Source organism: Rhinoraja longicauda, chromosome 30 (assembly GCF_053455715.1).
Source record: "Rhinoraja longicauda isolate Sanriku21f chromosome 30, sRhiLon1.1, whole genome shotgun sequence".
Lineage (NCBI taxonomy): Eukaryota > Metazoa > Chordata > Chondrichthyes > Rajiformes > Arhynchobatidae > Rhinoraja > Rhinoraja longicauda.
Genome location: NC_135982.1, coordinates 25,044,314 through 25,071,253, shown reverse-complemented (window position 1 = coordinate 25,071,253; position 26,940 = coordinate 25,044,314). Strand labels below are relative to the sequence as shown.

The 26,940-nt window shown below is 49.4% G+C and overlaps 1 protein-coding gene across 5 annotated transcripts in view; it reads left to right on the top strand.

The window, feature by feature from the left end:
- The window catches only part of acap3a (ArfGAP with coiled-coil, ankyrin repeat and PH domains 3a), a 178,774-nt gene that overhangs the window by 72,044 nt on the left and 79,790 nt on the right, over positions 1-26,940 (top strand). For all 5 annotated transcript variants that reach the window (XM_078425204.1, XM_078425200.1, XM_078425203.1 and 2 more), the window contains 3 exons: positions 3,517-3,636; positions 4,124-4,177; positions 21,989-22,047. In XM_078425204.1, coding sequence (XP_078281330.1) covers positions 3,517-3,636; positions 4,124-4,177; positions 21,989-22,047 — 233 coding nt within the window. The remainder of the gene's footprint in view (positions 1-3,516; positions 3,637-4,123; positions 4,178-21,988; positions 22,048-26,940) is intronic.

The following is a 26,940-nucleotide window of genomic DNA, read 5'->3' as shown; positions in this document are numbered from 1 at the left end:
GAGAATTGTCAGGGGTACAAACATCCTCATTTGAACTCTGCTTGGGCTGAACTGTGAGCACAATTTGAGAAGTAGCAGAATTTCAAGGAACATCTCCTGGAAATTGGGATAATTTAGAGATACAGCGCGGAAACAGGCCCTTCGGCCCACCGAGTCCGCGCCGACCAGCGATCCCCGCACATTAACACTATCCTACGCACACTAGGGACAATTTTTACATTTACTCAGTCAATTAACCCACAAACCTGTACGTCTTTGGAGTGTGGCAGAAAACCAAAGATCTCAGAGAAAACCGGTCACGGGGAGAACGTGCAAACTCCGTACAGACAGCGCCCGTAGTCGGGATCGAACCCGGGTCTCCGGCGCTGCAAGCGCTGTGAGGCAGCAACTCTACCGCTGCGCCACCGTGGTGCCCAGATGTGAACAATGTGTGCGTGTAACCAATTATACGTCGAGCTTCTTGTGTTGTGCATGCAATTAACTCTGTAGTATGTGCAACTATGTATGTTGTGTGTAGAAAATTAATATGTGTGCATTGTTTTATGTGTACATGTGTTTAGTTATTTTATACAGTTCAGTTCAGTTCAGTTTAGTTTATTTGTCACCTGTACCGAGGTTCAGTGAAAAGCTTTTGTTCCGTGCTAACCAGCCAGCGGAAAGACAATACATGATTACAATTGAGCCATTTACAGTGTACAGATACATGATATGGGAATAACGTTTAGTGCAAGGTGAAGCCAGTAAAGTCCGATCAAAGATAGCCCAAGGGTCACCGATACATGTGTGTACTGTGTAGGAAAAAAACGGCAGACGCTGGTTTAAATCGAAGGTAGACACAAAATGCTGGAGTAACTCAGCGGGTCAGGCAGCATCTCGGGAGAGAATGAATGGGTGACGTTTCGGGTTGAGACCCTTCTTCAGACTGATGTGTGGACTGTTATATATGTTAGGTGTGGAATAACTATACATAATTATATCCTTCTCTGTGTGTAATTATCTATGTTCCATTTGTAAACATAAAGACATGTGTTCTACATGTGTACAATTATCTGTCTGTGGTGGGCTGTGTATAAATATAACTGTTTATATGTATGTTGTGTGTACTTTATTCTGTGGTTCGTGTGTTCAGATTTGCCTGTGTGGTTTGTGTTTGTGCAATTATTTATCTTGTGATGTATAAACAGTTATTTGTATCTGTGGTTTCTGTGTGCAGACTTTATCGTGGCATTATGTTGACTAGATAATTATCTGAAAATGACCTTTGTCAATATAAACTTGAAAGGCCAAGCATCCGGAAACTATCTGGATATTGCAGCATTTATAGAGGCAAAGCCTAAAAGTCCAGGTGTAAAATAGAGGCAGAAGATTCACAGAAAGGCCAGTGTGGGAATGGGAGGGGGGAGTTGAAATGTTTGGCAACCGGGAGATCGGGTAGGCCCAGGCGGACTGAGTGAAGGTGTTCAGCGAAACCATCGCCCAGTCTGCGTTTGGCCTCGACGATGTAGAGGAGCCCATACCGACAACAGCAGATACAGTAGGTGAGGGTGGAGGAGGTGCAAGTGAACCTCTGCCTCACCTGAAAAGACTGTCGGGGTCCCTGGATGGAGTCAAAACATTTTAACCCCCCCCCCCCCCCTCCCGTTCCCACACTGACCTTTCTGTCCTGGGCCTCCTCCATTGTCTTGAGTGAGGCCACACGCAAACTGGAGGAACAGCACCTCTTATTTCCATGCAGTCAGCATCATCAGATACCCGCACCACCCTGGCATCATCAGATACCCGCACCACCCTGGCCACACACTCATGCCACCGGGGAGAAGTACAGGAGCCTGAAAACTCTAACGCCCAGGTTCAGGAACAGCTTCTTCCCCACAGCCATCGGGCTATTACACACTACAACCTCAAATAACCTCTGAACTACAATAGACTATTATTATTGCACTACTATTGTTTGTTATTTGAGTATGTGTGTGTATGTATTTGTATATATATGTGTTTATTCGCAAAATGCTGGAGTAACTCAGCAGGTCAGGCAGCATCTCAGGAGAGAAGGAATGGGTGACGTTTCATATCATATATCATATCATATCATATCATATATATACAGCCGGAAACAGGCCTTTTCGGCCCACCAAGTCCGTGCCGCCCAGCGATCCCCGTACACTAACACTATCCTACACCCACTAGGGACAATTTTTACATTTACCCAGCCAATTAACCTACATACCTGTATGTCTTTGGAGTGTGGGAGGAAACCGAAGATCTCGGAGAAAACCCACGCAGGTCACGGGGAGAACGTACAAACTCCTTACAGTGCAGCACCCGTAGTCAGGATCGAACCTGAGTCTCCGGCGCTGCATTCGCTGCAAAGCAGCAACTCTACCGCTGCGCTACCGTGCCGCCGCCTATCGGGTCTCCTGAGATGCTGCCTGACCTGCTGAGTTACTCCAGCATTTTGTGAATAAATACCTTCGATTTGTACCAGCATCTGCAGTTATTTTCTTACACTGTATATATATGTGTGTATATATATATATATATATATATTTATGTCTATGTATATTGGTGACCCTTGGACTATCTATGATTCCTTGTTTTACTTTGCACTACATGCTATTCCCTTATCATGTATCTATACACTGTAAAGAGCTCGATTGTGATCATGTATTGTCTTTACGCTGACTGGTTAGCACGTAACTAAAGCTTTTCACTGTACCTCGGCACACGTGACAATAAACTAAACTGAAGAGTTGAGTGGCGGTAAATAAAACTAGGGTGCTGTCCGATTCACCTCTACCCCATTGTGGACATTGGACTTTGTCTATGGCACTGATGCGCTACAATGCTGAGAACTATATTCTGCACTCCGTATCTTCTCCTTTGCTCCCTCTATTTTACTTGATTTTGGCTTGATTGTATTTCTGTATAATATTATCTGTCTGAAGAAGGGTCTCGACCCGAAACGTCACCCATTCCTTCTCTCCAGAGATGCTGCCTGACCCGCTGAGTTACTCCAGCATTTTGTGATACCTTCGCTTTGTACCAGCATCTACAGTTATTTTCCTATAGCATTATCTGATGTGTTAAGCAGCATGCAAAACCAAGCTTTTCACTGTACCTCGGACAATAATAAACGTCGGTCACGGTGGAGCAGCGGTGGAGTTGCTGCCTTACAACGCTCACAGCGCCAGAGACCCGGGTTCAATCCCGACCACGGGTGCCGTCTGTACGGAGTTTGTACGTTCTCCCTGCGACCCGGGTGGGTTTTCTCCGAGATCTTCGGTTTCCTCCCACACTCCAAAGACGTGCAGGTTTGTAGGTTAATTGACTTGACATAAATGTAAATGGCTCCTAGTGTGTTTGTAGGCCGGTGTTAATGTGCGGGGATCGCTGGTTGCCGCGGGCTCGGTGGGCCGAAGGGCCTGTTTCCCCGCTGTGTCACAAAACTAAACCTAAACTTAAATAAATCTGTGTTTGGTGACTGAGTGTGAGTGGTTGTTTTGTGACCTCTTCCAGCTGGTGAAGCTATGCAGTGGGATGATCGACGCTGGCCGGTCGTACAACACCGCCAACAAGTACTTCGTCAATGGCATCCGAGACCTGTCCCAACAGTGCAGAAAAGACGAAATGGTATCGGTAAGAAAGATAGACACAAAATGCTAGCATAACTCAGCGGGTTTAAGATGAAGGGGGAAAGATTTAATAGGGATCTGAGGGGTAACCTTTCCACACAAAGGGTGGTGGATAAATGGAACAGACAGAGATGGGAGTTGTTTACCGATTTTACTGACCTAAATTGGAGTTAACTGGAGGTAAGAAAGAAGTTTGTTTACAAGCTGGGGTATGTGCCATGTTGCTCATAAGTTCATACATTCTAGGAGCAGAATTAGGCCATTTGGCCCATCAAGTCCACTCTTGCCAATGGAGGGAGAGATGGGACATTGTTCCCAAGCGATGGAGAGAGGGGAAGCCCAGATCAAAGGGAACCAGTACCACACGGAAAGAGAAATTAGATTAGTGAAGGACAGTTGAATACTGTTGTTATCTGTTCAAAATAATTGTCTGATTAACAACGGAGGTCACTTTCTTCTGCGTGTTGACGTTTCTAACTTGTTTCCTTCAGGAGTGCCTCCAGAAGTTTGGAGAGAGCTTGCAGGAAATGATTAACTACCACATGGTAAGCTGTTGGCTTTCTTCACCTCCTCATCGCTGTTGTTCTTAAATCTATCGTCGAAAGCATCGTCAAGAAATCTGGGCGTGTGTGGTGTAGGGGTTGCCAACTTCCTCACCCCCAAATAAGGGACAACGGGTGAGGTCGCCTGCCCCGCGCCCCACGTGACCTCGCCCAGCCAGCGGCCACATGCTCCTGCTCCACCAATGGCGGCCGCCATTGGTGGAGCGGGAGCACGTGGCCGCTGGGTGAGGTCACGTTGGGCGATGACGTCACCTTGTCCCGTATTTCGGAGCGAGGAAGTTGGCGACCCTAGTGTGGTGTCCCGTCCCGGTTTGGTTCTGTGCCACCAGCAGTCGCTTTGTTCTCTTCCGGCGATATCTTAATTTAGTTTGGAGATGCAGCGCGGAAACAGGCCCTTCGGCCCACCGAGTCCGCACCGACCAGCGATCCCCGCACACTAACACTACCCTTCTTGGCAAGGGTCAGGAAGCGAGCGGGCAAGATCGTCTCTGACCTCTCCCACCCTGGCCACAAAATCTTTGAAGCACTTCCCTTTGGAAGACGACTCCGGACTGTCAAAGCAGCCACAGCCAGACATAAAAACAGCTTTTTTCCCCCATGAGTAGTAGTTCTACTCAACAACCAAAATCTGTAGTCTCTTTTTTGTTCTGGTTTATTTTCACCCACATGTTTAGACCGTAATGGTGTATCCTTATTGTTTTGATGTGGTTATGCTTTATTCTTAATTGTTAACTGTATGTTTGTGTTGTCATTTGTGAGTGGAGCACCGAGGCATATTCCTTGTATCTGCACATACTTGGCCAATAAACTTATTCATTCATTCATTCATTCATTCATTCCTACACACACTAGGGACTATTACACATTGATCACCAAGCCAATTAACCTGCAGACCTGTGCATCTTTGGCGTGTGGGAAGAAACCGAAGATCTCGGAGAAAACCCACGCAGGTCACGGGGAGAACGTACAAACTCCGCACAGACAGCACCCGTAGTCGGGTTCGAACCCAGATCTCTGACGCTGTAAGGCAGCAGCTTTACCGCTGCGCCACCGTGCCGCCCACAAATATCTGCCACCCACCTCTTCCCATAAGGTGACGCGAGAAGGTTTTCTCCATTAGTGTTCGAGAAATCCACTTCATTGTGATTAACGCACAGTGTACACACAAAAAAAGTGCGATATAGAGACTTGGGTTCAATCCTGACCTCGGGTGCTGTCTGTGTGGAGTTTGCACGTTCTCCCTGCAGCTGTGTGGGTTTCCCCCGGGTGTTCCGGCTTCCTCTCATATTCCAAAGACGTGCGGGTTTGTAGGTTAATTGGCCCTCTGCAAATTGCCCCCTGGTGTGTAGGGAGTGGATGAGCAAGTGGGATAAACATGGAACTAGTGTGAACGGGCAGACGCAAAATGCTGGAGTAACTCAGCGGGTCAGGCAGCATCTCTGGGGAAAAGGAATGGATGATGTTTCGGGTCGAGACCCTTCTTCAGACGGAGAGTCAGGGGAGGGAAACTAGTGTGAACTGGTGATGGTTGGTGTGGACTGGGTGGACTGAAGTCTGAAGTTTCCACGCTGTTTCTCCAAACTAAACTAAAAATCAAAATACCTCTTCAAACCCCGCTGCCGTCTCTGCTTCCACCACCATCCTCGGCACCAAGTGTAAAAACAACCTTCCTGCACATCTCCTTTAACTTTGCCCCCTTCACCTTAAAGCTGTGCCCTCTGGCCTTTGACCTTTCCATATATAGTTGGCCTTTCATTGGAATTGGAACCGCCCACATCCGCAACTATCGGCTGTGATAAATATTGTTCTTGGAGATATCACCCACAGGAGATAAACACAGGGGGCTTCAGTGTGCAAACGTGCCAGCAATCCAAACGATATATGTGCAGCCGAGAACAAAGGGGGAACAGGCTGTGGGGGGTGAGGGGGGGGGGGGGGGCATTGGGGAGCGGGATTGCCCAGTGTGGCAGCTGGCAGGAGATAGCACTGTTCGGTACTTTTGTAACTGTGTCGGTGCCAACACGTGTCCACACTTGTGTACCGACCGCCTAGGTTGTATGCGAAACGAAGCTTTTCACTGTACCTCAGTACGCCAGGTACATGTGACAATAAAGTATCTTTCCTTCATTCATTCATCCATCCATCCATTCATCCATTCATTCATTCATTCAGTCATTCATTCATTCATTCATTCATTCATTCATTCATTCATTCATTCATGTTGTTTGTGTCTGTGGAATCAGATGCTGCCTGAACATCGGACACTTTACAGCTTTTTGTCTCGGGTTTGCAGCATCTGCAGTCGTTGTGATTTTTGGGACAATTCACAATTATCGAAACGTATAAGATTATTAAGGGGTTGGACACGTTAGAGGCAGGAAACATGTTCCCAATGTTGGGGGAGTCCAGAACAAGGGGCCACAGTTTAAGAATAAGGGGTAGGCCATTTAGAACGGAGATGAGGAAAAACTTTTTCAGTCAGAGAGTTGTGAATCTGTGGAATTCTCTGCCTCAGAAGGCAGTGGAGACCAATTCTCTGAATGCATTCAAGAGAGAGCTAGATAGAGCTCTTAAGGATAGCGGAGTCAGGGGGTATGGGGAGAAGGCAGGAACGGGGTACTGATTGAGAATGATCAGCCATGATCACAACGAATGGCGGTGCTGGCTCAAAGGGCCGAATGGCCTCCTCCTGCACCTATTGTCTGAAGGCCCGTTGTCATGGCGGCGTTGCAGGGTCGGCCTGATTTTCTAGAGATATTTGGAGATATTTGGAGATTATCTGGAAATGTGAGTCAGCCACACACAATGACTGGGACTGGAGTCAGGATGTGGTAAATGCCGGCGGGAATGGGGCAGAGAGCTTCCCCTCTGGTCAGTGGCTAACAGGAGACGACCAGCCCTGCCACACCAGTCACTGAGTGCACCAATCATCAGGGAGCCGGCTGCCAGTAATCCCTACCTGCCTCTGACCTTCAATGCTCACTCATAGAGCTGCGGGAAAGGACATTCACTGTTCACTCCCTTCCCCTAATTCTCAGTGGAGCAGAAATCTAGACTTCCCGGCATGAGCAAACTCATACTGTAAATCTAATTAAAAAAAAAAAATCTTTAGCTATTACTGAATCACTGCTTCCTAATGGGAAACGTGAGCCAGGGATTAAAGTACACACTTATGGGGATGGATGATTTAAATGTGTAAATGGCTCTTAGTGCCAGTAGGATCGCCATCTTGGATAGATAATCCGTGAGGTGTCCCATATAACCTCAATGCCCTTATCCAGCACAGTCAGACCCAGAGAGCTGTCTGCCCACAACAATCACATGCAGTCATCTTCAGTTTTCTGCTTATTTTTACAACAACAAATGTAAAAAAGCCACTTCCTTTCAAAGCAGATGCAAGGAACTGCAGATGCCGGAATCTTGAGCAAAACGCCGACGTTCTGGAGGAACTCAGCGGGTCGGGCAGCATCCGTGGAGGAAATTGACAGGGTCTGAAGACGGGTCCCGACCAAAAACGTCTCCTTATTTTGAAGTGGTGCACCCTGGTTCTAGGTTTTTTCCCAGGGAAGAAACATACTGCTTGCATCTGCCCTGTCAAGTCATCTCAGAAGATAGACACAAAGTGCCGGAGGAACTCAGCGGGTCGGGCAGCATCTGTGGAGAAAAGGAACAGGTGACGTTTCGGGTCGCAACCCTTCTTCAGACTTCAGACTTCTTGACCCGCTGAGTTGCTCCAGCACTTTGTGTTTATCTTCAGTGTAAACCAGCATCTGCAGTTCCTTCCTACACTAGTCCTCTCAGAATCTTACCTGCTTCAATGAGATCTCCTTTCATTGCGAACTGAATAGAGTAACTCCAGAGACATGCGGGTTTGCAGGTTAATTTGCTTGGTATAAGTGTAAATTGTCCCAAGTGTGTGTAGGATAGTGTTAATGTGCGGGGATCGCTGGTCGGTGCGGACTTGTTGGGCTGAAGGGCCTGTTTCCACGCTGTATCTCTAAACTGAACTAAACTATAGTACAGGCCCAACCTGCTCGATCTTACCTCGAACTACACTCCCTTCACCCCAGGAACCAACCCATTAAACCTTCTCTCAGCTTCTTCCATCTCCCTCCTTCAGTAGGGGACCTCGACTCAGTCCAGAGGACATGGGTTTAAGGTGAAGGGGAAAAAGATTTAATCGCAATCTGCGGGGCAACTTTTTCACACAAAGGGTGGTGGGTGTACGGAACAAGCTGCCAGAGGAGGTAGTTGAGGCAGGGACTATCCCATCATTTAAGAAACAGTGAGACAGGTACATAGATACATAGATACATAGAAAATAGGTGCAGGAGTAGGCCATTCGGCCCTTCGAGCCTGCACCGCTATTCAATATGATCATGGCTGATCATCCAGCTCAGTAACCTGTACCTGCCTTCTCTCCATACCCCCTGATCCCTTTAGCAACAGGCCCTTCAACAGTGTGGAAACTGTACATGGATAGGACATGTTAGTTACATGGATAGGACATGTTTCGATGGATATGGACCAAACATGGGCAGGTGGGACTAATGTAGTTGGGATATGTTGGCCGGTGTGGGCAAGTTGGGCTGAAGGGCCTGTTTCCACACTGTTGAGCCTGATTCCACAGTGTTGGGCCTGTTTCCACAGTGTTGGGCCTGTTTCCACACTGTTGAAGGGCCTGTTTCCACAGTGTTGGGCCTGTTTCCACACTGTTGAAGGGCCTGTTTCCACACTGTTGAAGGGCCTGTTTCCACACTATTGAGCCTGTTTCCACACTGATGGAGGGCCTGTTTCCACAGTGTTGAAGGGCCTGTTTCCACGCTGTTGAAGGGCTTGTTTCCACAGTGTTGGGCCTGTTTCCACACTGTTGGGCCTGTATCCACACTGTTGAAGGGCCTGTTTCCACACTGTTGAAGGGCCTGTTTCCACAGTGTTGGGCCTGTTTCCACACTGTTGAAGGGCCTGTTTCCACAGCGTTGGGCCTGTTTCCACACTGTTGGGCTTGTTTCCACACTGTTGAAGGGCCTGTTTCCACGCTGTTGGGCCTGTTTCCACAGTGTTGAAGGGCCTGTTTCCACGCTGTTGGGCCTGTTTCCACAGTGTTGGGCCTGTTTCCACAGTGTTGGGCCTGTTTCCACACTGTTGAAGGGCTTGTTTCCACACTGTTGAAGGGCCTGTTTCCACAGTGTTGGGCCTGTTTCCACACTGTTGAAGGGCCTGTTTCCACACTGTTGAAGGGCCTGTTTCCACAGTGTTGGGCCTGTTTCCACAGTGTTGGGCCTGTTTCCACAGTGTTGGGCCTGTTTCCACAGTGTTGGGCCTGTTTCCACACCGTTTGGCCTGTTTCCACACTGTTAAAGGGCCTGTTTCCACACTGTTGAAGGGCCTGTTTCCACACTGTTGAAGGGCCTGTTTCCACACTGTTTGGCCTGTTTCCACACTGTTGAAGGGCCTGTTTCCACACTGTTGAAGGGCCTGTTTCCACACTGTTGAAGGGCCTGTTTCCACACTGTTGAAGGGCCTGTTTCCACACTGTTGAAGGGCCTGTTTCCACGCTGTTGGGCCTGTTTCCACACTGTTGGGCTTGTTTCCACACTGTTGAAGGGCCTGTTTCCACGCTGTTGGGCCTGTTTCCACAGTGTTGAAGGGCCTGTTTCCACGCTGTTGGGCCTGTTTCCACAGTGTTGGGCCTGTTTCCACAGTGTTGGGCCTGTTTCCACACAGTTGAAGGGCTTGTTTCCACACTGTTGAAGGGCCTGTTTCCACAGTGTTGGGCCTGTTTCCACACTGTTGAAGGGCTTGTTTCCACAGTGTTGGGCCTGTTTCCACAGTGTTGAAGGGCCTGTTTCCACAGTGTTGGGCCTGTTTCCACACTGTTGAAGGGCCTGTTTCCACACTGTTGAAGGGCCTGTTTCCACACTGTTGAAGGGCCTGTTTCCACGCTGTTGGGCCTGTTTCCACACTGTTGGGCTTGTTTCCACACTGTTGAAGGGCCTGTTTCCACAGTGTTGGGCCTGTTTCCACAGTGTTGAAGGGCCTGTTTCCACAGTGTTGGGCCTGTTTCCACACTGTTGAAGGGCCTGTTTCCACACTGTTGAAGGGCCTGTTTCCACAGTGTTGGGCCTGTTTCCACAGTGTTGGGCCTGTTTCCACAGTGTTGGGCCTGTTTCCACAGTGTTGGGCCTGTTTCCACACTGTTTGGCCTGTTTCCACACTGTTGAAGGGCCTGTTTCCACACTGTTGAAGGGCCTGTTTCCACACTGTTGAAGGGCCTGTTTCCACACTGTTTGGCCTGTTTCCACACTGTTGAAGGGCCTGTTTCCACACTGTTGAAGGGCCTGTTTCCACACTGTTGAAGGGCCTGTTTCCACACTGTTGAAGGGCCTGTTTCCACACTGTTGAAGGGCCTGTTTCCACACTGTTGAAGGGCCTGTTTCCACACTGTTGAAGGGCCTGTTTCCACACTGTTGAAGGGCCTGTTTCCACACTGTTGAAGGGCCTGTTTCCACACTGTTGAAGGGCCTGTTTCCACACTGTTGAAGGGCCTGTTTCCACACTGTTGAAGGGCCTGTTTCCACACTGTTGAAGGGCCTGTTTCCACACTGTTGAAGGGCCTGTTTCCACACTGTTGAAGGGCCTGTTTCCACACTGTTGAAGGGCCTGTTTCCACACTGTTTGGCCTGTTTCCACACTGTTGAAGGGCCTGTTTCCACACTGTTGAAGGGCCTGTTTCCACACTGTTGAAGGGCCTGTTTCCACACTGTTGAAGGGCCTGTTTCCACACTGTTGAAGGGCCTGTTTCCACACTGTTGAAGGGCCTGTTTCCACACTGTTGAAGGGCCTGTTTCCACACTGTTTGGCCTGTTTCCACAGTGTTGGGCCTGTTTCCACACTGTTGAAGGGCCTGTTTCCACACTGTTGAAGGGCCTGTTTCCACACTGTTGAAGGGCCTGTTTCCACACTGTTGAAGGGCCTGTTTCCACACTGTTGAAGGGCCTGTTTCCACACTGTTGAAGGGCCTGTTTCCACACTGTTGAAGGGCCTGTTTCCACACTGTTGAAGGGCCTGTTTCCACACTGTTGAAGGGCCTGTTTCCACACTGTTGAAGGGCCTGTTTCCACAGTTGAAGGGCCTGTTTCCACACTGTTTGGCCTGTTTCCACACTGTTGAAGGGCCTGTTTCCATGCTAATTGACTCTGTGACTCATCTCCCAGTGTGGTCTCACGGTTGCAGCAAGATTTATGTTGCACTCTAACCTCTCTTGCCCTGGATCAAGTGATTGTGGAGAGGATGTTTTCACTAATGGGAGAGTCTGGGATCAGAGGTCATAGCCTGAGAATGAAAGGACGTACCTGTAGGAAGGAGATGAAGAGGAATTTCTTTAATCAGAGGGTGGTGAATCTGTGGAATTCATTGCCACAGTCGGCTGTGGAGGCCGTCAATTGCTATTTTTAAGGTGGAGCTTGACAGATTCTTGATTAGTTCGAGTGTCAGGGGTTATGGGGAGAAGGCAGGAGAATGGAGTTGAAAGGGAAAGATAGATCAGCCATGATTGAATATGGAGATCATGAGAGGAATAGACCGGGTAGATGCACAGTCTTTTGGCCAGAGTAGGTGAAACGAGAACCAGTCGACATCGTTTTTAAGTGAAGGGGAGAAGATTTAATAGGAATCTGAGGGTAAGATTTTCACACAAAGGGTGGTGGGTGTATGGAACAAACTGCCAGAGGAGGTAGTTGAGGCAGGGACTATCCCAACATTTAAGAAACAGTTAGACAGGTACATGGATAGGACAGGTTTGGAGGGATATAAACCAAACGCGGGCAGGTAAGACTAGTATAGCTGGAACATGTTGGCCATTGCGGGCAAGTTGGGCTGAAGGGCCTGTTTCCACACTGTATCACTCTGTGACTCTATGATTATGACTCCGTGAGCAAACTTGATGGGCCGAATGGCCTATATGTGCTCCCAGAACTTATGAACTTATGAGCAGCTAGTGATCAATGTGCCACCTTCATTAATTGCTGTTAGTTAGTGGGAATATTTCATGAAAAAGGACGCCCAGATGTGTAATAGAGAGTCGGAAACATCAATGGCCCAAAAATCTTGTGGGTTCTTTTGTTGATTAATAACCGGGATACTGCGAAGAATTTCCTGTTCTGATTCGCGCTGAGGGATCTTCCGTCTGCAGCAAGCTGGGCTTCTGTTCAAAGTTTCTTCCCAATGACAGCATCTCATACGTTGCCGAGATCCCTCCAATCTGCATGCAGTTGTTGACCTCGAGCAAGTGCTAACATCCCCCCCAGCATTTGCACCATGAGCCTCTTGAATTGGATGTGTTCCCCCAAACTGAGTCCAGCCCACACTTGGGCAAGGATCGCAGGTTTGGATTGGGACCAGCTCCCAATTTTCAGATGTGTAGGAAAAAAAACCTGCAGATGCTGGTTAAAATCGAAGGCAGACACAAAATGCTGGAGTAACTCAGCGGGCCAGTGAGCATGTCGGGAGAGAAGGAATGGGTGACGTTTTGGGCCGAGACCCTTCTTCAGACTGCCCCCCCCCCCCCCACCCTTACCCTCCCCTCCCTTCATCACTCCCTTCCCTCACTCCTCCCCAGTCCTCTCCCCTCACCATTCCTCGCCCCCCCCCACCCTTACCCTCCCCTCCCCTCCCTTCACCACTCCCTCCCCTCACTGTGGAATTCTCTGCCTCAGAAGGCAGTGAAGGCCAGTTCTCTGAATGCATTCAAGAGAGAGCTAGATAGAGCTCTTAAGGATAGCGGAGTAAGGGGGTATGGGGAGAAGGCAGGAGCGGGGTACTGATTGAGAATGATCAGCCATGATCACATTGAATGGTGGTGCTGGCTCGAGGGGCCGAATGGCCTACTCCTGCACCTATTGTCTATTGTCTATTGTCTATTGTCCTCCCCACTCCTCTCCTCTCCCCTCACCATTCCTCCCCCCCACCCTTACCATCCCCTCCCTTCACCACTCCCTCCCCACACTCCTCCCCACTCCCCTCCCCTCACCATTCCTTCCCCCTCCCCTCTCTCCCCTCCCCTCCTTCCTCCCCTCCCCCCTCCCCAACCACTCCTCCCTCCTCCCCCTGTGTGAAGGGGCTGCCAGTTCTCACAGCCCAGGCCCCACTGAGTGAGTGGCTGGTGTGGTGAGGTTTTGGACGGTGGCCAGTGGCTGTGGATCTGTCCCCAGTTCGAGCCAATGCGTTCGGGGCCGGAGGGGAGTGTGAGGAGTCAGATTTCCTCTAATTGCTCGTATCTGGGCCGCTGTGCTTACTGTCACAGGCACAGGCACAGGGCTGGCTGGCTGGCTGGCTGGCTGGCTCACAGTCTGGAAAGGAAATGTCTGTGGACGTCATTTCTCAGCTATTTGGCTCAGATGTCACACGGTTACTGTGCTGCCAAATGTTTAATGCAGAGCCGGCAATGCATATGAATTATTGCCTATGCTTCACTCAGTGTTCGGCACGGTGGCGCAGCGGTAGAGTTGCTGCCTCACAGCGCCAGAGATCTCGGTTCGATCCTGACTGCGGGTGCTACCTGTACGAAGTTTGTACGTTCTCCCCGTGGCCTGCGTGAGTTGTCTCCGGGTGCCCCGGTTTGCTCCCACACCCCAAAGGCATACAGGTTTGTAGGTTAATTAGCTTGGTATAACCTAGTGTGTGTAGGATAGTATTAATGAGCGGGGATCGCTGGACACGGTGGGCCGAAGGGCCTGTTTCCCTGCTGTATCTCTAAACTAAACTAAACTAAACTATTTTAATATACACGGAGAGAAAGTCAAGAGTGTTTGATTGTCATGACATTCGTAATTGTAGCAGCAGAAATTCTTTGTAAACACATTCCTCAATAGATAGCATAATAAACAAACACAAAAATAACTTCAATCAATCTTAACAAGGATAATGTCGAGCACAACAAAAATAGCCCAAAGTCCCTGGTTGCAACCAAGACAGTTTGTACCGAAGGTGGACATAAAAAGCTGGAGTAACTCAGTGGGTCAGACAGCATCTCTGGAGAAAAGGAACAGGGGACGTTTCGGGTCACGTCACCAATTCCTTTTCTCTAGAGATTCTGCCTGACCCGTTGAATTACTCCAGCATTTTGTGCCTATCTTCGGTGTAAACCACCAGCATCTGCAGTTCCTTCCTGCATGAGACGGTTTGTAGTTGTGAGTTGAGTTGGCAGCGTTCAATAGCCTGGTGGTTGTTGGGAAGAAGCCGTTCCTGAACCTGGGCGTCACACCATCAACAGCACCTCCACAATTAAAAATATCATCTGAAGGCAGACACAAAATGCTGGAGTACCTCAGCAGGTCCCGCCCCCTCCCCTGACATCGGTCTGAAGAAGGGCCTCGACCCGAAACGTCACCCATTCCTTCTCTCCTGAGATGCTGCCTGACCCGCTGAGTTACTCCAGCATTTTGTGTCTACCTTCGAATTAAACCAGCATCTGCTGTTTTTTTCCTGCACTAAAAATATCATCTGCTTGCGTTTCATTTCATTGTTTTTTTCCAGTTTCAAAGGCTTTTGTTGCGAAATGTTCTGAGGGAATTCTCTCCCTGAACTGTTCCCCCTTCTGGAGAATGAATTTGCTGACAACATATCTAGTGCATCTGGACAACAGATGTTGAAGCTGTGAGCTTAATATATTGTCCCCACACTGACAGTGAGATGTGTCTAATTGAGCACTTCTGGGATACAGAATCCAGTGGTATGGCACTCTTATTCAAGGGATTGCACAGAGATAAAGTAACTTAGAATTGCCAACTCTGGTCTGCTCTGGTTTTTGGACAATATTCATCCGTGTGATATTTGATCTGAATAATAAAAAGAATGGGTTCACTGTTTCTCCAGAGCAGGTGAGAGGAAAGCAACAAACACTGGAGTAAGATAAAACATGTGCTTATATGATCAAGGCAAAATGTTCAGGAATGAAAGCACAATTCCATTCCAGGAATATCCCCACCTGCGATTCTCAGCCAAGCCTGCGGACTCGGCCTTTGTTGGAGAGATAGGGGGTATTCTGGCACGCAGAACATCTTGGGTAGGGAACGCCACCATTAATAATGGACAATAGACAATAGGTGCAGGAGTAGGCCACTCGGCCCTTCGAGCCAGCACTACCATTCAATGTGATCATGGCTGATCATTCTCAATCAGTACCCCGTTCCTGCCCTCTCCCCATACCACCTGACTTTGCTATCCTTAAGAGCTCTATCTAGCTCTCTCTTGAATGCATTCAGAGAACTGACCTCCACTGCCTTCTGAGGCAGAGAATTCCACAAATTTACAACTCTCTGACTGAAAAAGTTTTTCTCGTTTTAAATGGGCTTCCCCTTATTCTTAAACTGTGGCCCCTGGTTCTGGACTCCCCCAACATTGGGAACATGTTTCCTGCCTCTAACGTGTCCAACCCTTTAATAATCTTATATGTTTCGATAAGATCCCCTCTCATCCTTCTAAATTCCAGTGTATACAAGCCTAGTCACTCCAGTCTTTCAACATATGACAGTCCCGCTATTCTGGGAATTAACCTAGTAAACCTACGCTGCACGCCCTCAATAGCATGAATATCCTTCCTCAAATTTGGAGACTACAACTGCACACAGTACTCCAGGTGCGGTCTCACTAGGGCCCTGTACAACTGCAGAAGGACCTCTTTGCTCCTATACTCAACTCCATTGGCTTTCTTCACTGCCTGCTGTACCTGCATGCTTCCTTTCAGTGACTGATGCACTAGGACACCCAGATCTCGTTGTACGTCCCCCCTTCCTAACTTGACACCATTCAGATAATAATCTGCCTTCCTATTCTTACCACCAAAGTGGATAACCTCACACTTATCCACATTAAACTGCATCTGCCATGCATCCGCCCACTCACACAACCTGTCCGCTGACAACAATCGTTCCTTATCCTGGGGTATCCGGGGTTGGAGGACAGTATGGGAAGGTGTGTGAGTGAAGTGCAAATGTAGTTTCGTTTAGTTTCGTTCATTGTCACGTGTACCGAGGTACAGTGAAAAGCTTTTGTTACGTGCTAACCAGTCAGTGGAAAGACAATACAGAACATGATTACAATCGAGCCATTCACAGTGTACAGATACATGATAAGGGAATAATATTTAGTGCAAGATAAAGCCAGTCAAGTCCAATCAAAGATATTCTGAGAGTCTCCAATGGGGTAGATAGTAGTTCAGGACCACTCTCTGGTTGTGGTAGGATGGTTCAGTTGCCTGATAACAGCTGGGGGAAAAACTGTCCCTGAATCTGGAGGTGTGCGTTTTCACACTTCTGTACCTTTTGGCCGATGGGAGAGGGGAGAAGAGGGAGTGGCCGGGGTGCGACTGGTCCTTGATTCTGCTGCTGGCCTTGCCGAGGCAGCATGAGTTGTGGATGGAGTCAATGCAAGGGAGGTTGGTTTGTGTGATGGTCTGGGCTGCGTCCACAATTTGCTGCAATTTCTTGCGGTCTTGGATGGGGCTGTTCCCAAACCAAGCTTGGGGGAGTCCAGAACCAGGGGCCATAGTTTAAGAGTAATAGAATCATAGAAACATAGAAAATAGGTGCAGGAGTAGGCCATTCGGCCCTTCGAGCCTGCACCGCCATGCAATATGATCATGGCTGATCATCCAGCTCAGTAGCCTGTACCTGCCTTCTCTCCATACCCCCTGATCCCTTTAACAAAAAGGGCCACATCTAACTCCCTCTTAAATATAGCCAATGAACTGGCCTCAACTACCTTCTGTGGCAGAGAATTCCACAGACTCACCACTCTCTGTGTGAAGAAATGTTTTCTCATCTCGGTCCTAAAAGACTTCCCCCTTATCCTTAAGCTGTGACCCCTGGTTCTGGACTCCCCCAATCTTCCCGCATCTAGCCTCTCCAACCCCTTAAGAATTTTATATGTTTCTATAAGATCCCCCCTCAGTCTTCTAAATTCCAGCGAGTACAAGCCCAGTCTATCCAGTCTTTCCTCATATGCAAGTCCCGCCATCCCAGGGATTAATCTGGTGAACCTTCTCTGTACTCCCTCTAAGGCAAGAACGTCTTTCCTCAGGTTAGGAGACCAAAACTGCACACAATACTCCAGGTGCGGTCTCACCAAGGCCCTGTACAACTGCAGCAGAACCTCCCTGCTCCTAAACTCAAATCCTCTTGCTATGAATGCCAACATACCATTCGCTTTCTTCACTGCCTGCTGCACCTGCATGCTTGCTTTCAATGACTGGTGCACCATGACACCCAGGTCACGTTGCATCTCCCCTTCTCCCAATCGGTCACCATTCAGGTAATACTCTGCTTTCCTGTTCTTGCCGCCAAAGTGGATAACCTCACATTTAAGTGGTAGGCCATTTAGAACGGAGATGAGGAAAAACATTTTCAGTCAGAGAGTTGTAAATCTGTGGAATTCTCTGCCTTAGAAGGCAGTGGGGGCCAATTCTCTGAATGCATTCAAGAGAGAGCTAGATAGAGCTCTTAAGGATAGCGGAGTCAGGGGGTATGGGGAGAAGGCAGGAACGGGGTACTGGTTGAGAATGATCAGCCATGATCACATTGAATGGTGGTGCTGGCTCGAAGGGCCGAATGGCCTCCTCCTGCACGTATTGTCTATTGTCTATTGTCAAGCTGTGATGCATCCTGATAAAATGCTTTCTATGGTGCATCCGTGGAAGTTGTAGTTGGAGATGTTTAAAGTATTCCCGGAGGTTGTGAATCTCAGACAAACTTCAATACGCTGCCCGTTTAAAATCATTCCAAGTCGTGTGACAGGATCAGCCTCGTTGCCAGAACCCTTCAATAAGATCCCGCGGAATAAATAACCTGTCCAACCTGTTACTGCTGGAATGTTCAGAAATAAAAATCATATTCTAAGTAAACCTTAGTCATACAGCGTGGAAACAGGATCTTCAGCCCAACTTGCCCACACTAGCCAACATGCCCCATCTACACTAGTCCCACCTGCCTGCGTTTCTCCCCATATCCCTCTACCCCTGTCCCGTCCATGTACCTGTCCCATTGCTTCTTAAACGTTGCAATAGTCCCTGCCTCGACCACCTCCTCTGGCAACTCGTTCCATACACCCACCACCCTTTGTGTTAAAAAAGGTTACCCCTCAGGTTCATATTAAATCTTTCCCCCCCTCCATTTAAACCTATGTCCTCTGGTTTTTGGTTGCCCTTTCTCTGGGTAAAAGACTCTGTGCATGTACTCTATCTATTCCTCTCATGATCTTATACACCTCTATAAGATATCTAGAATATTTTCTATAAGATCTCTTTTCCTATCCAGTTGTTATATGGTATGTTACGGTGACTGAAGGTGATACATGTTCCATTTCTATGCCTCCACGTTCAATGAATGCGGTACATTCGGGGGGAGAAGTCCCCACATGTTGACCAGTTTGAGGCTGATTTAGTTGAAGCCTGTCGTGACTAGTTCTCTGTGCAAGGAAAAAAAACCCGCAGATGCTGGTTAAAATCGAAGGTAGACACAAAATGGTGGAGTTGCTCAGCAGGTCAGGCAGCATCTCGGGAGAGAAGGAATGGGCGACGTTTCGGGTCGAGACCCATCTACCCGCCCCCTCCCCTGACATCAGTCTGAAGATGGGTCTCGTCCCGAAACGTCGCCCATTCCTTCTCTCCCGTGATGCTGCCTGACCCGCTGAGTTACTCCACCATTTTGTGATTAGTTCTCTGCTCACTGTCACTTTATGGATTATACTCTTCCAGTGTTTACAACCGTCCACATATCCCGACCAACGTCGTCAGCACCTCATCATCTGCTCAACCACCGGGAGAAACCTTTCCCCAGATATCTGCCTATTTCCCAGTTCCAGACTCTGTCGTTAAAGGAAGCATCTTCATTCAACCTGTCTGAGTCCGGTCGAATCCTCTTTGCATTATTATACTGATCCCCACTGAGTTCAATGTCATCAGTACTCTTGGAAGTTACAGTCTGCTGCCTCAGCCAAATTGTTGCTGTAGATAGTGAATAATTGGCAGCTGCCCAAGCATTCATCACTGCGGTAATGCATTTACCACCGCCCGCCATCCTGAGAACACCCACTGCTTAGTTTCCATCTGTTCTCCAGTTCTCAGTCCACTACAGTATATTTGCCCCAATTCCGCCTCTTCTTACTTGTTCAGCAAACTCCAGGGGGGAAACCTTGTCAAAAGCTTTTGGAAAATCCAAATGCAACCATGTCCGCTCGTTCCGTTCACCCTCGCAACTCCACACATCCTCCGAGAACCCCATAGAACATGTGGAATTGGGGCTCGGAGGGGATCAGGGGGATCTGGGGCCAAACGTGGGACTGGCGTAGATGGGACATCTTGGTCGGCATGGACAAGTTGGACCGAAGGGCCTGTTTCCGTGCGCCATGACTAACACACTGGAGTGGATTGTGAATTGGATAACAGATGGAAAATGAGCAGGGGTGTAAACAGATCCTTCTCGGGTTTGCAAACTGTGGTAAACGGATTGCTGCAGGGATTAATGTGTGGGCACTGGTTTTTCACAGATTTCCATTGAAATCTTGGAATTCCCTTTTAAACTGGGGCATGTGGAGCCTATCCCGAGCTGCAAACACAGGCAGCCAAACAGAGCAAACCTTGGGGAAATCAGGGCAGGCAGGGTTAGGTTGAATATTGTCACATTTACCGAGCGGCAGTGAAAAGCTTTGTTTTACATGCTATCCAACACTTTAGATATACCACACATCGATACAATCAGTTCAAACTCGTACAATCAATATAGCAAAGGGGAAGGTGCAGAGTGTAGAATATACACTGATCAGCCAAAACATTATGACCACTGACAGGCAAAGTGAATGACATTGATTATCTTGTTGCAATGGCACCTGTCAAGGGGTGGGATATATTAGGCAGCAAGTGAACAGTCAGTTCTTGAAGTTGATGTGTTGGATGCAGGAGAAATGGGCAGGAGTAAAGACCTGAGCGGCTTTGACAAGGGCCAAATTGTCATGGCCAGACGACTGGGTCAGAGGATCTCTGAAACGGCAAGGCTTGAGGGGTGCTCCCGGTCAGCAGTGGTGAGTACCTACCGACCGACAGTGGCCCGAGGAGGGTAGAGGTGAATTGGACAGTACCCCAGCTTATGGAAGGACTGTTTAGACGCCTGACAATGGAGGGGAAGGTGGTGAGCCTGGTGGGGCTGCTTTCAAGCTTCTGTACCTTCAGTTGAAGGGGAGCGGGGAGAAGAAGGAATAACTGGGGTTAGACAAGTCTTTGATTATGTTGGCTGCTTTTCGAGGCAGCGTGATGGGAGATGGACAAGGGATTGGAACTCAGAAAGCAGATCATGAAAGTGGATCGCACATCATTGGGAACAGAGGACGCCATGTTGCAGCTCGATATGACTTTGGTCAGGCTGCGTTTGGAGCATGGCGTGCAGTTCTTGGTCGTCCCCATCGCAGGGAGGATGTGGAGGCTTTGGAGAGGAGGTGGTTTACCGGAACGCTGCCTGGATGGGATGATATAGGTTGGGCAGACGTGGATTGTTTTCTCCTGGAATGTCAGAGGTTTAGGCAAGACCGAATACAAGTATCTAAAATGACGAGAGGCATAGATAGGGTAGACAGTCAGAAGCTTTTGTCCTCGGTCAAAGACTAAAGGGCAGAGCTTTAATGTGAGACGGACAAAGTTTAAAGGAGATGTGCGGGTCAGGTATTTACACAGAGTGGTGGGAGCAGGAACACACAGTGAGGGGTGGTGATGGTGGCAGATACAACAGTGGTGATGAAGTGGGTTTTAGATTGGCACATGGAAGTGCAGGTATGGGGTATATGGACCATGCACAGGCAGATAAGAGTAGGTCTTGGCATCATGTTCAGCACAGGCACTGCGGGCCAAAGGTCCCCTTCCTGTGCCTAGTTTAGTTTAGTTTAGAGATGTAGCATAGAAACAGGCCCTTCGGCCCACCAAGTCCACACCGACCAGCGATTCCCGTACACGAGCACTATCCCACATACTCGGGACAATTTACAATTTTTTACCAAAGCCAATTAACCTGCTTTGGAATGTGGGAGGAAACCGGAGCACCCGGAGAAAACCCACGCGGTCACAGGGAGAACGCACAAACTCCGTACAGACAGCGCCCGTAGTCAGGAACAAACCCGGGTCGCTGGTGCTGTAAGGCAGCAACTCTACCGCTGCGCCACCGTGCCACCCACTGTGCTGTGTGACTCTGTGAAACCGCACGGTGAGGGGAAAGGGGCACTCAGCTTGTTTCCTATCAGACGCCATCTTGCCGCCAGGTTGGAGGGGTCGCCCCTTCCACGTAAACCTTCTGGGTGGCGATCGATCCAAGTGAATAACTGTGCGCCTGTGATAACCCACACCTATGTAACCCACACCTGCGATGACCCACACCTGCAATAACCCGCACCTGCGATGACCCGCACCTGCGATGACCCGCACCTGCGGTGACCCACACCTGCGATGACCCGCACCTGCGGTGACCCGCACCTGCGATGACCCGCACCTGCGGTGACCCGCACCTGCGGTGACCCGCACCTGCGGTGACCCGCACCTGCGGTGACCCGCACCTGCGGTGACCCGCACCTGCGGTGAGCCGCACCTGCGGTGACCCGCACCTGCGGTGAGCCGCACCTGCGGTGACCCGCACCTGCGATGACCCGCACCTGCGGTGAGCCGCACCTGCGGTGACCCACACCTGCGATGACCCACACCTGCGATTACCCACACCTGTGATAACCCACGGCTGATAACGTTGCTCCTTTGTGTTGCAGATTCTCTGTGATCAAGCCCAGCGATCTGTCAGGCTGCAGCTGCACAACTTTGTGAAAGAGTAAGTCTGCTCCCGGTCGCCTCTCCTGCCGCTCGCTGTCGAACGTAACGAGACCACCGCGCCTGCCAAACACCTGCATCAGCAGCGCTGCCTGTCTGGTTCACACTTTGGACTGGCAGGAGAGAAAATAGGAAATGGTAGTATGTGAAAACCCAGGCACCCCACGCTCCCGCGCACTGCGGCCATCTCTGTCCACTTTAGTCTAGTTCAGAGATACAGCTCGGAAACAGGCCATGTGGCCCACTGAGCCCGCGCCGGCCAGCGAGCCCATGTCCACTCCGTATCCTCAATGGAGATTTGTCCTCAATGGGGCAGTAGTCCAGCTTATGGAAGGACCGTTCAGAAGCCTGATAACAGAGGGGAAGACGCTGTTCCTGAGTCTGGCGGCGCCCACTTTCAAGCTTCTGTACCTTCTGCTGGAGGGGGAGTGCGGAGAAGAAAGGATAGACAATAGACAATAGACAATAGACAATAGACAATAGACAATAGACAATAGGTGCAGGAGGAGGCCATTCGGCCCTTCGAGCCAGCACCGCCATTCAATGTGATCATGGCTGATCATTCTCAATCAGTACCCCGTTCCTGCCTTCTCCCCATACCCCCTGACTCCGCTATCCTTAAGAGCTCTATCTAGCTCTCTCTTGAATGTATTCAGAGAATTGGCCTCCACTGCCCTCTGAGGCAGAGAATTCCACAGATTCACAACTCTCTGACTAAAAATGTTTTTCCTCATCTCTGTTCTCAATGGCCTACCCCTTATTCTTAAACTGTGGCCCCTGGTTCTGGACTCCCCCAACATTGGGAACATGTTTCCTGCCTCTAACGTGTCCAACCCCTTAATAATTTTATACGTTTCGATAAGATCCCCTCTCATCCTTCTAAATTCCAGTGCATACAAGCCTAGTCGCTCCAGTCTTTCAACATATGTTTATGTTGAAATGTTTATCAACATATGTTTATGATGACTGGGGTGGGACAAGCCTTTGTTTATGTCGGCTGTTGTTCCAAGGCAGCGTGATGTGTAGATGGAGGCGATGGTAGGAATTCTGGTCCGTGTGATGGACAGGGCTAGAACTCTGCAACGTCTTGCCGTCTTGGGCAGAGCTGTTCCCAGGCCGAGCTGTGGTGCAGCCCGACAGCAGTGGTGCATCTGTAGAAGTTGGTGAGAGTCATTGTAGACATGCAGCTGGAGGTGAACAGGGGACAAAAGGGTGTCAGATGAGAGGAGTGGGGGAGGGAGCAAAATAAAAGTTGGAGGGAGGGGTGGAGGTGGAAGAGGGGAAAGAGAAGGGATACGAGGAGTCTGGTTGGAAGAATGTATAGGAAGAAAACTGCAGATGCTGGTTTAAATCGAAGGTCGACACAAAATGCTGGAGTAACTCAGCAGGTCAGGCGGCATCTCTAGAGAGAAGGAATGGGTGACGTTTCGGGTCGAGACATTTCTACCAAGGCAATTAACCTACAAACCTGCACGTCTTTGGAGTGTGGGAGGAAACCGAAGATCTTGGAGAAAACCCACGCGGACACGGGGAGAACGTACAAACTCCGTACAGACAGCGCCCGTGGTCAGGATTGAACTCAGGTCTCTGGCGCTGTAAGGCAGTAGATCTGCCGCTGTGCCACCATGATCCCTCAAACAAGGGCTGGGAGTCAAAGATAGACACAAAAAGCTGGAGTAACTCAGCGGGACAGGCAGCATCTCTGGAGGGAAGGAATGGGTGAAACGTCACCCATTCCTTCTCTCCAGAGATGCTGCCTGCCCCGCTGAGTTACTCCAGCATCTTGTGAATACCTGGCTGGAAGAATAACCTGAGCAGAGATTGTAAGCAGGTGGGCAGGATTTCAGAGCACTGCAGGAAGCCCAACTCTATCAGAACACTGCTGGTGGCAGCGGATCACAGGAGGAGAAAACCTGGAAACAAAATTAGCACGTCAGGCGTTGGTCCTGACACTCTGTGTAACCGTGGGCAACGGGCTTCACAGAATCTCTCTGTGTACGCAGTGCGGACGGGATACGTGCTTCCCGACGCACCACCTGGACAGACTAGATATCTCTCAAAGGAGAACTCTCGATCGGTGCGTGACGGGGAGAAGGCAGGAGGCAGGAGAATGGGGTTGAGGGCGGAGAGATAGATCCGGCGTGATTGAACGGTGGAGTCGACTCGATGGGCCGACTGGCCTCATTCTGCTCCGGGAACTCATAGAGCTTATGAACTGCATGGTCAGCAAAACACGAGTGTCTGACGGCATCTGGGGAGGGGATGGACAGGTGACGATTCATATCCTCAGACTGATTGTGGTGGGGGGGTGAGAAAGATGGAAGAGAGGTGACCGTTGAAAGCTCTCCTCTTACATGGAAACATAGAAAATAGGTGCAGGAGTAGGCCATTCGGCCCTTCGAGCCTGCACCGCCATTCAATATGATCATGGCTGATCATCCAGCTCAGTAACCTGTACCTGCCTTCTCTCCATACCCCCTGATCCCTTTAGCCATAAGGGCCACATCTAACTCCCTCTTAAATATAGCCAATGAACTGGCCTCAACTACCTTCTGTGGCAGAGAATTCCACAGACTCACCACTCTCTGTGTGAAGAAATGTTTTCTCATCTCGGTCTTAAAAGACTTCCCCCTTATCCTTAAGCTGTGACCCCTGGTTCTGGACTCCCCCAACATCGGGAACAATCTTCCCGCATCTAGCCTCTCCAACCCCTTAAGAATTTTATATGTTTCAATAAGATCCCCCCTCAGTCTTCTAAATTCCAGCCTTCTATCTTGAGAGCCGAGGTTTTATCATCATATCATATCATATATATACAGCCGGAAACAGGCCTTTTCGGCCCTCCAAGTCCGTGCCGCCCAGTGATCCCCGTACATTAACACTATCCTACACCCACTAGGGACAATTTTTACATTTACCCAGCCAATTAACCTACATACCTGTACGTCTTTGGAGTGTGGGAGGAAACCGAAGATCTCGGAGAAAACCCACGCAGGTCACGGGGAGAACGTACAAACTCCGTACAGTGCAGCACCCGTAGTCAGGATCGAACCTGAGTCTCCGGCGCTGCATTCGCTGTAAAGCAGCAACTCTACCGCTGCGCTACCATGCCACCCTGTAGAGATTGTCCCCCAGGATAGATGAACCCCCTCCCCCCGGTCATGGATAGGGTCACTCTGCAAACGGAGCAGCCGTTCCGATGAGCCTTGATAACAGCGAGCCGCCTAGTGTCGACATTAACAGGGTACAAACCCACACTGCCACGATAATCGCACAGGCTATTTTGAGATGACTACGTGCTGCGATGTGAGTGGAGGCACGTTGCCTCAGAGGGTGTGAGCTGCATCTTGCAGTATCGCCGGCCATTGTTGTGGGAGACAGACTAAATGACGCAGGTTAGCAAGGAAGGTTGGGTGAGACCCATCTTTTTTCTCCAGAGTTGCTGCCTGACCCGCTGAGTTACTCCAGCACTTTGTGTCTATCTATGATCCCCAGCCCTTGCTTGAGGGATCATGGATGGCACGGTGGCACAGCGGCAGATCTACTGCCTTAAAACGCCAGAGACCCGAGTTCAATCCTGACCACGGGCGCTGTCTGTACGGAGTTTGTACGTTCTCCCCGTGTCCGCGTGGGTTTTCTCCAAGATCTTTGGTTTCCTCCCACACTCCAAAGACGTACAGGTTTGTAGCAGTTACCTCGTTACGAGGAGAGAAGGAAATAGCAGTCACCACATTGCAAGGAGGCACAGCAGATAACCTGTGTTCAGAAAATTGTAACATTGATGAGATAGTGCGTTTTAGTCACGTAGGTTGTGGAATAACCTATCACCCAGAACTCCAGGAATAATTGATTGATTGGAAGGTTCAGCAAGGAAACAGGCCCTTCGGCCCACGCCGACCCTCGATCACCCACTCACACTAGTTCTACGTTATCTCACTTTACACAGTTTCCTACATTACAATCACTGCAACAAACAGCCTTTGGTGTTTTTTAGTTTGCCGTAACAAAAATACGTTCTTAGCTGTGAAAAAGAGCGATGTATTCGAAAACAACTCATTGTTTCAGGGAGTGACCAGTCGGTGGTTTGAGTGAATCCCTTACTCTGTTATGGCGGACAATTGGCAATAACAGATGCCATTCCCTCCCCTATAGTCCGTTACAAGAGGGTCTACTTTACAGTGGGCTTAGTTGAGTCTGTACATCCAGATGTGAACAGTCTGCCACTCACAAATGACCAGGATTATTAGACTGGACAGTGGATCTTGGTTTAGTTTAGCTTGGAGATACAGCGCAGAAACAGGCCCTTCGGCCCACCGAGTCCGCACCGCCCAACAATCACACGACCCTACACACACTAGGGGACATTTACATGTATACCAAGGCAGTTAACCTACAAACCTGTACGTCTTTGGAGTGTGGGAGGAAACCAAAGATCTTGGAGAAAACCCACGCGGACAAGGGGGAGAACATACAAACTACGTACAGACAGCGCCCATAAACAATAGACAATAGGTGCAGGAGGAAGCCATTCGACCCTTCGAGCCAGCACCGCCATTCAATGTGATCATGGCTGATCATTCTCAATCAGTACCCCGTTCCTGCCTTCTCCCCATACCCCCTGACTCCGCTATCCTTAAGAGCTCTATCCAGCTCTCTCTTGAATCCATAATCAGGATTGAACTCGGGTCTCTGGCGCTGCAAGGCAGTAGATCTGCCGCTGTGCCACCGTGCCATCCATGATCCCTCAAACAAGGGCTGGGAATCAAAGATAGACACAAAAAGCTGGAGTAACTCAGCGGGACAGGCAGCATCTCTGGAGAGAAGGAATGGGTGACGTTTCGGGTCGAGACAGAAGATTCTGAAGAAGGGTCTCGACCCGAAACGTCACCCATTC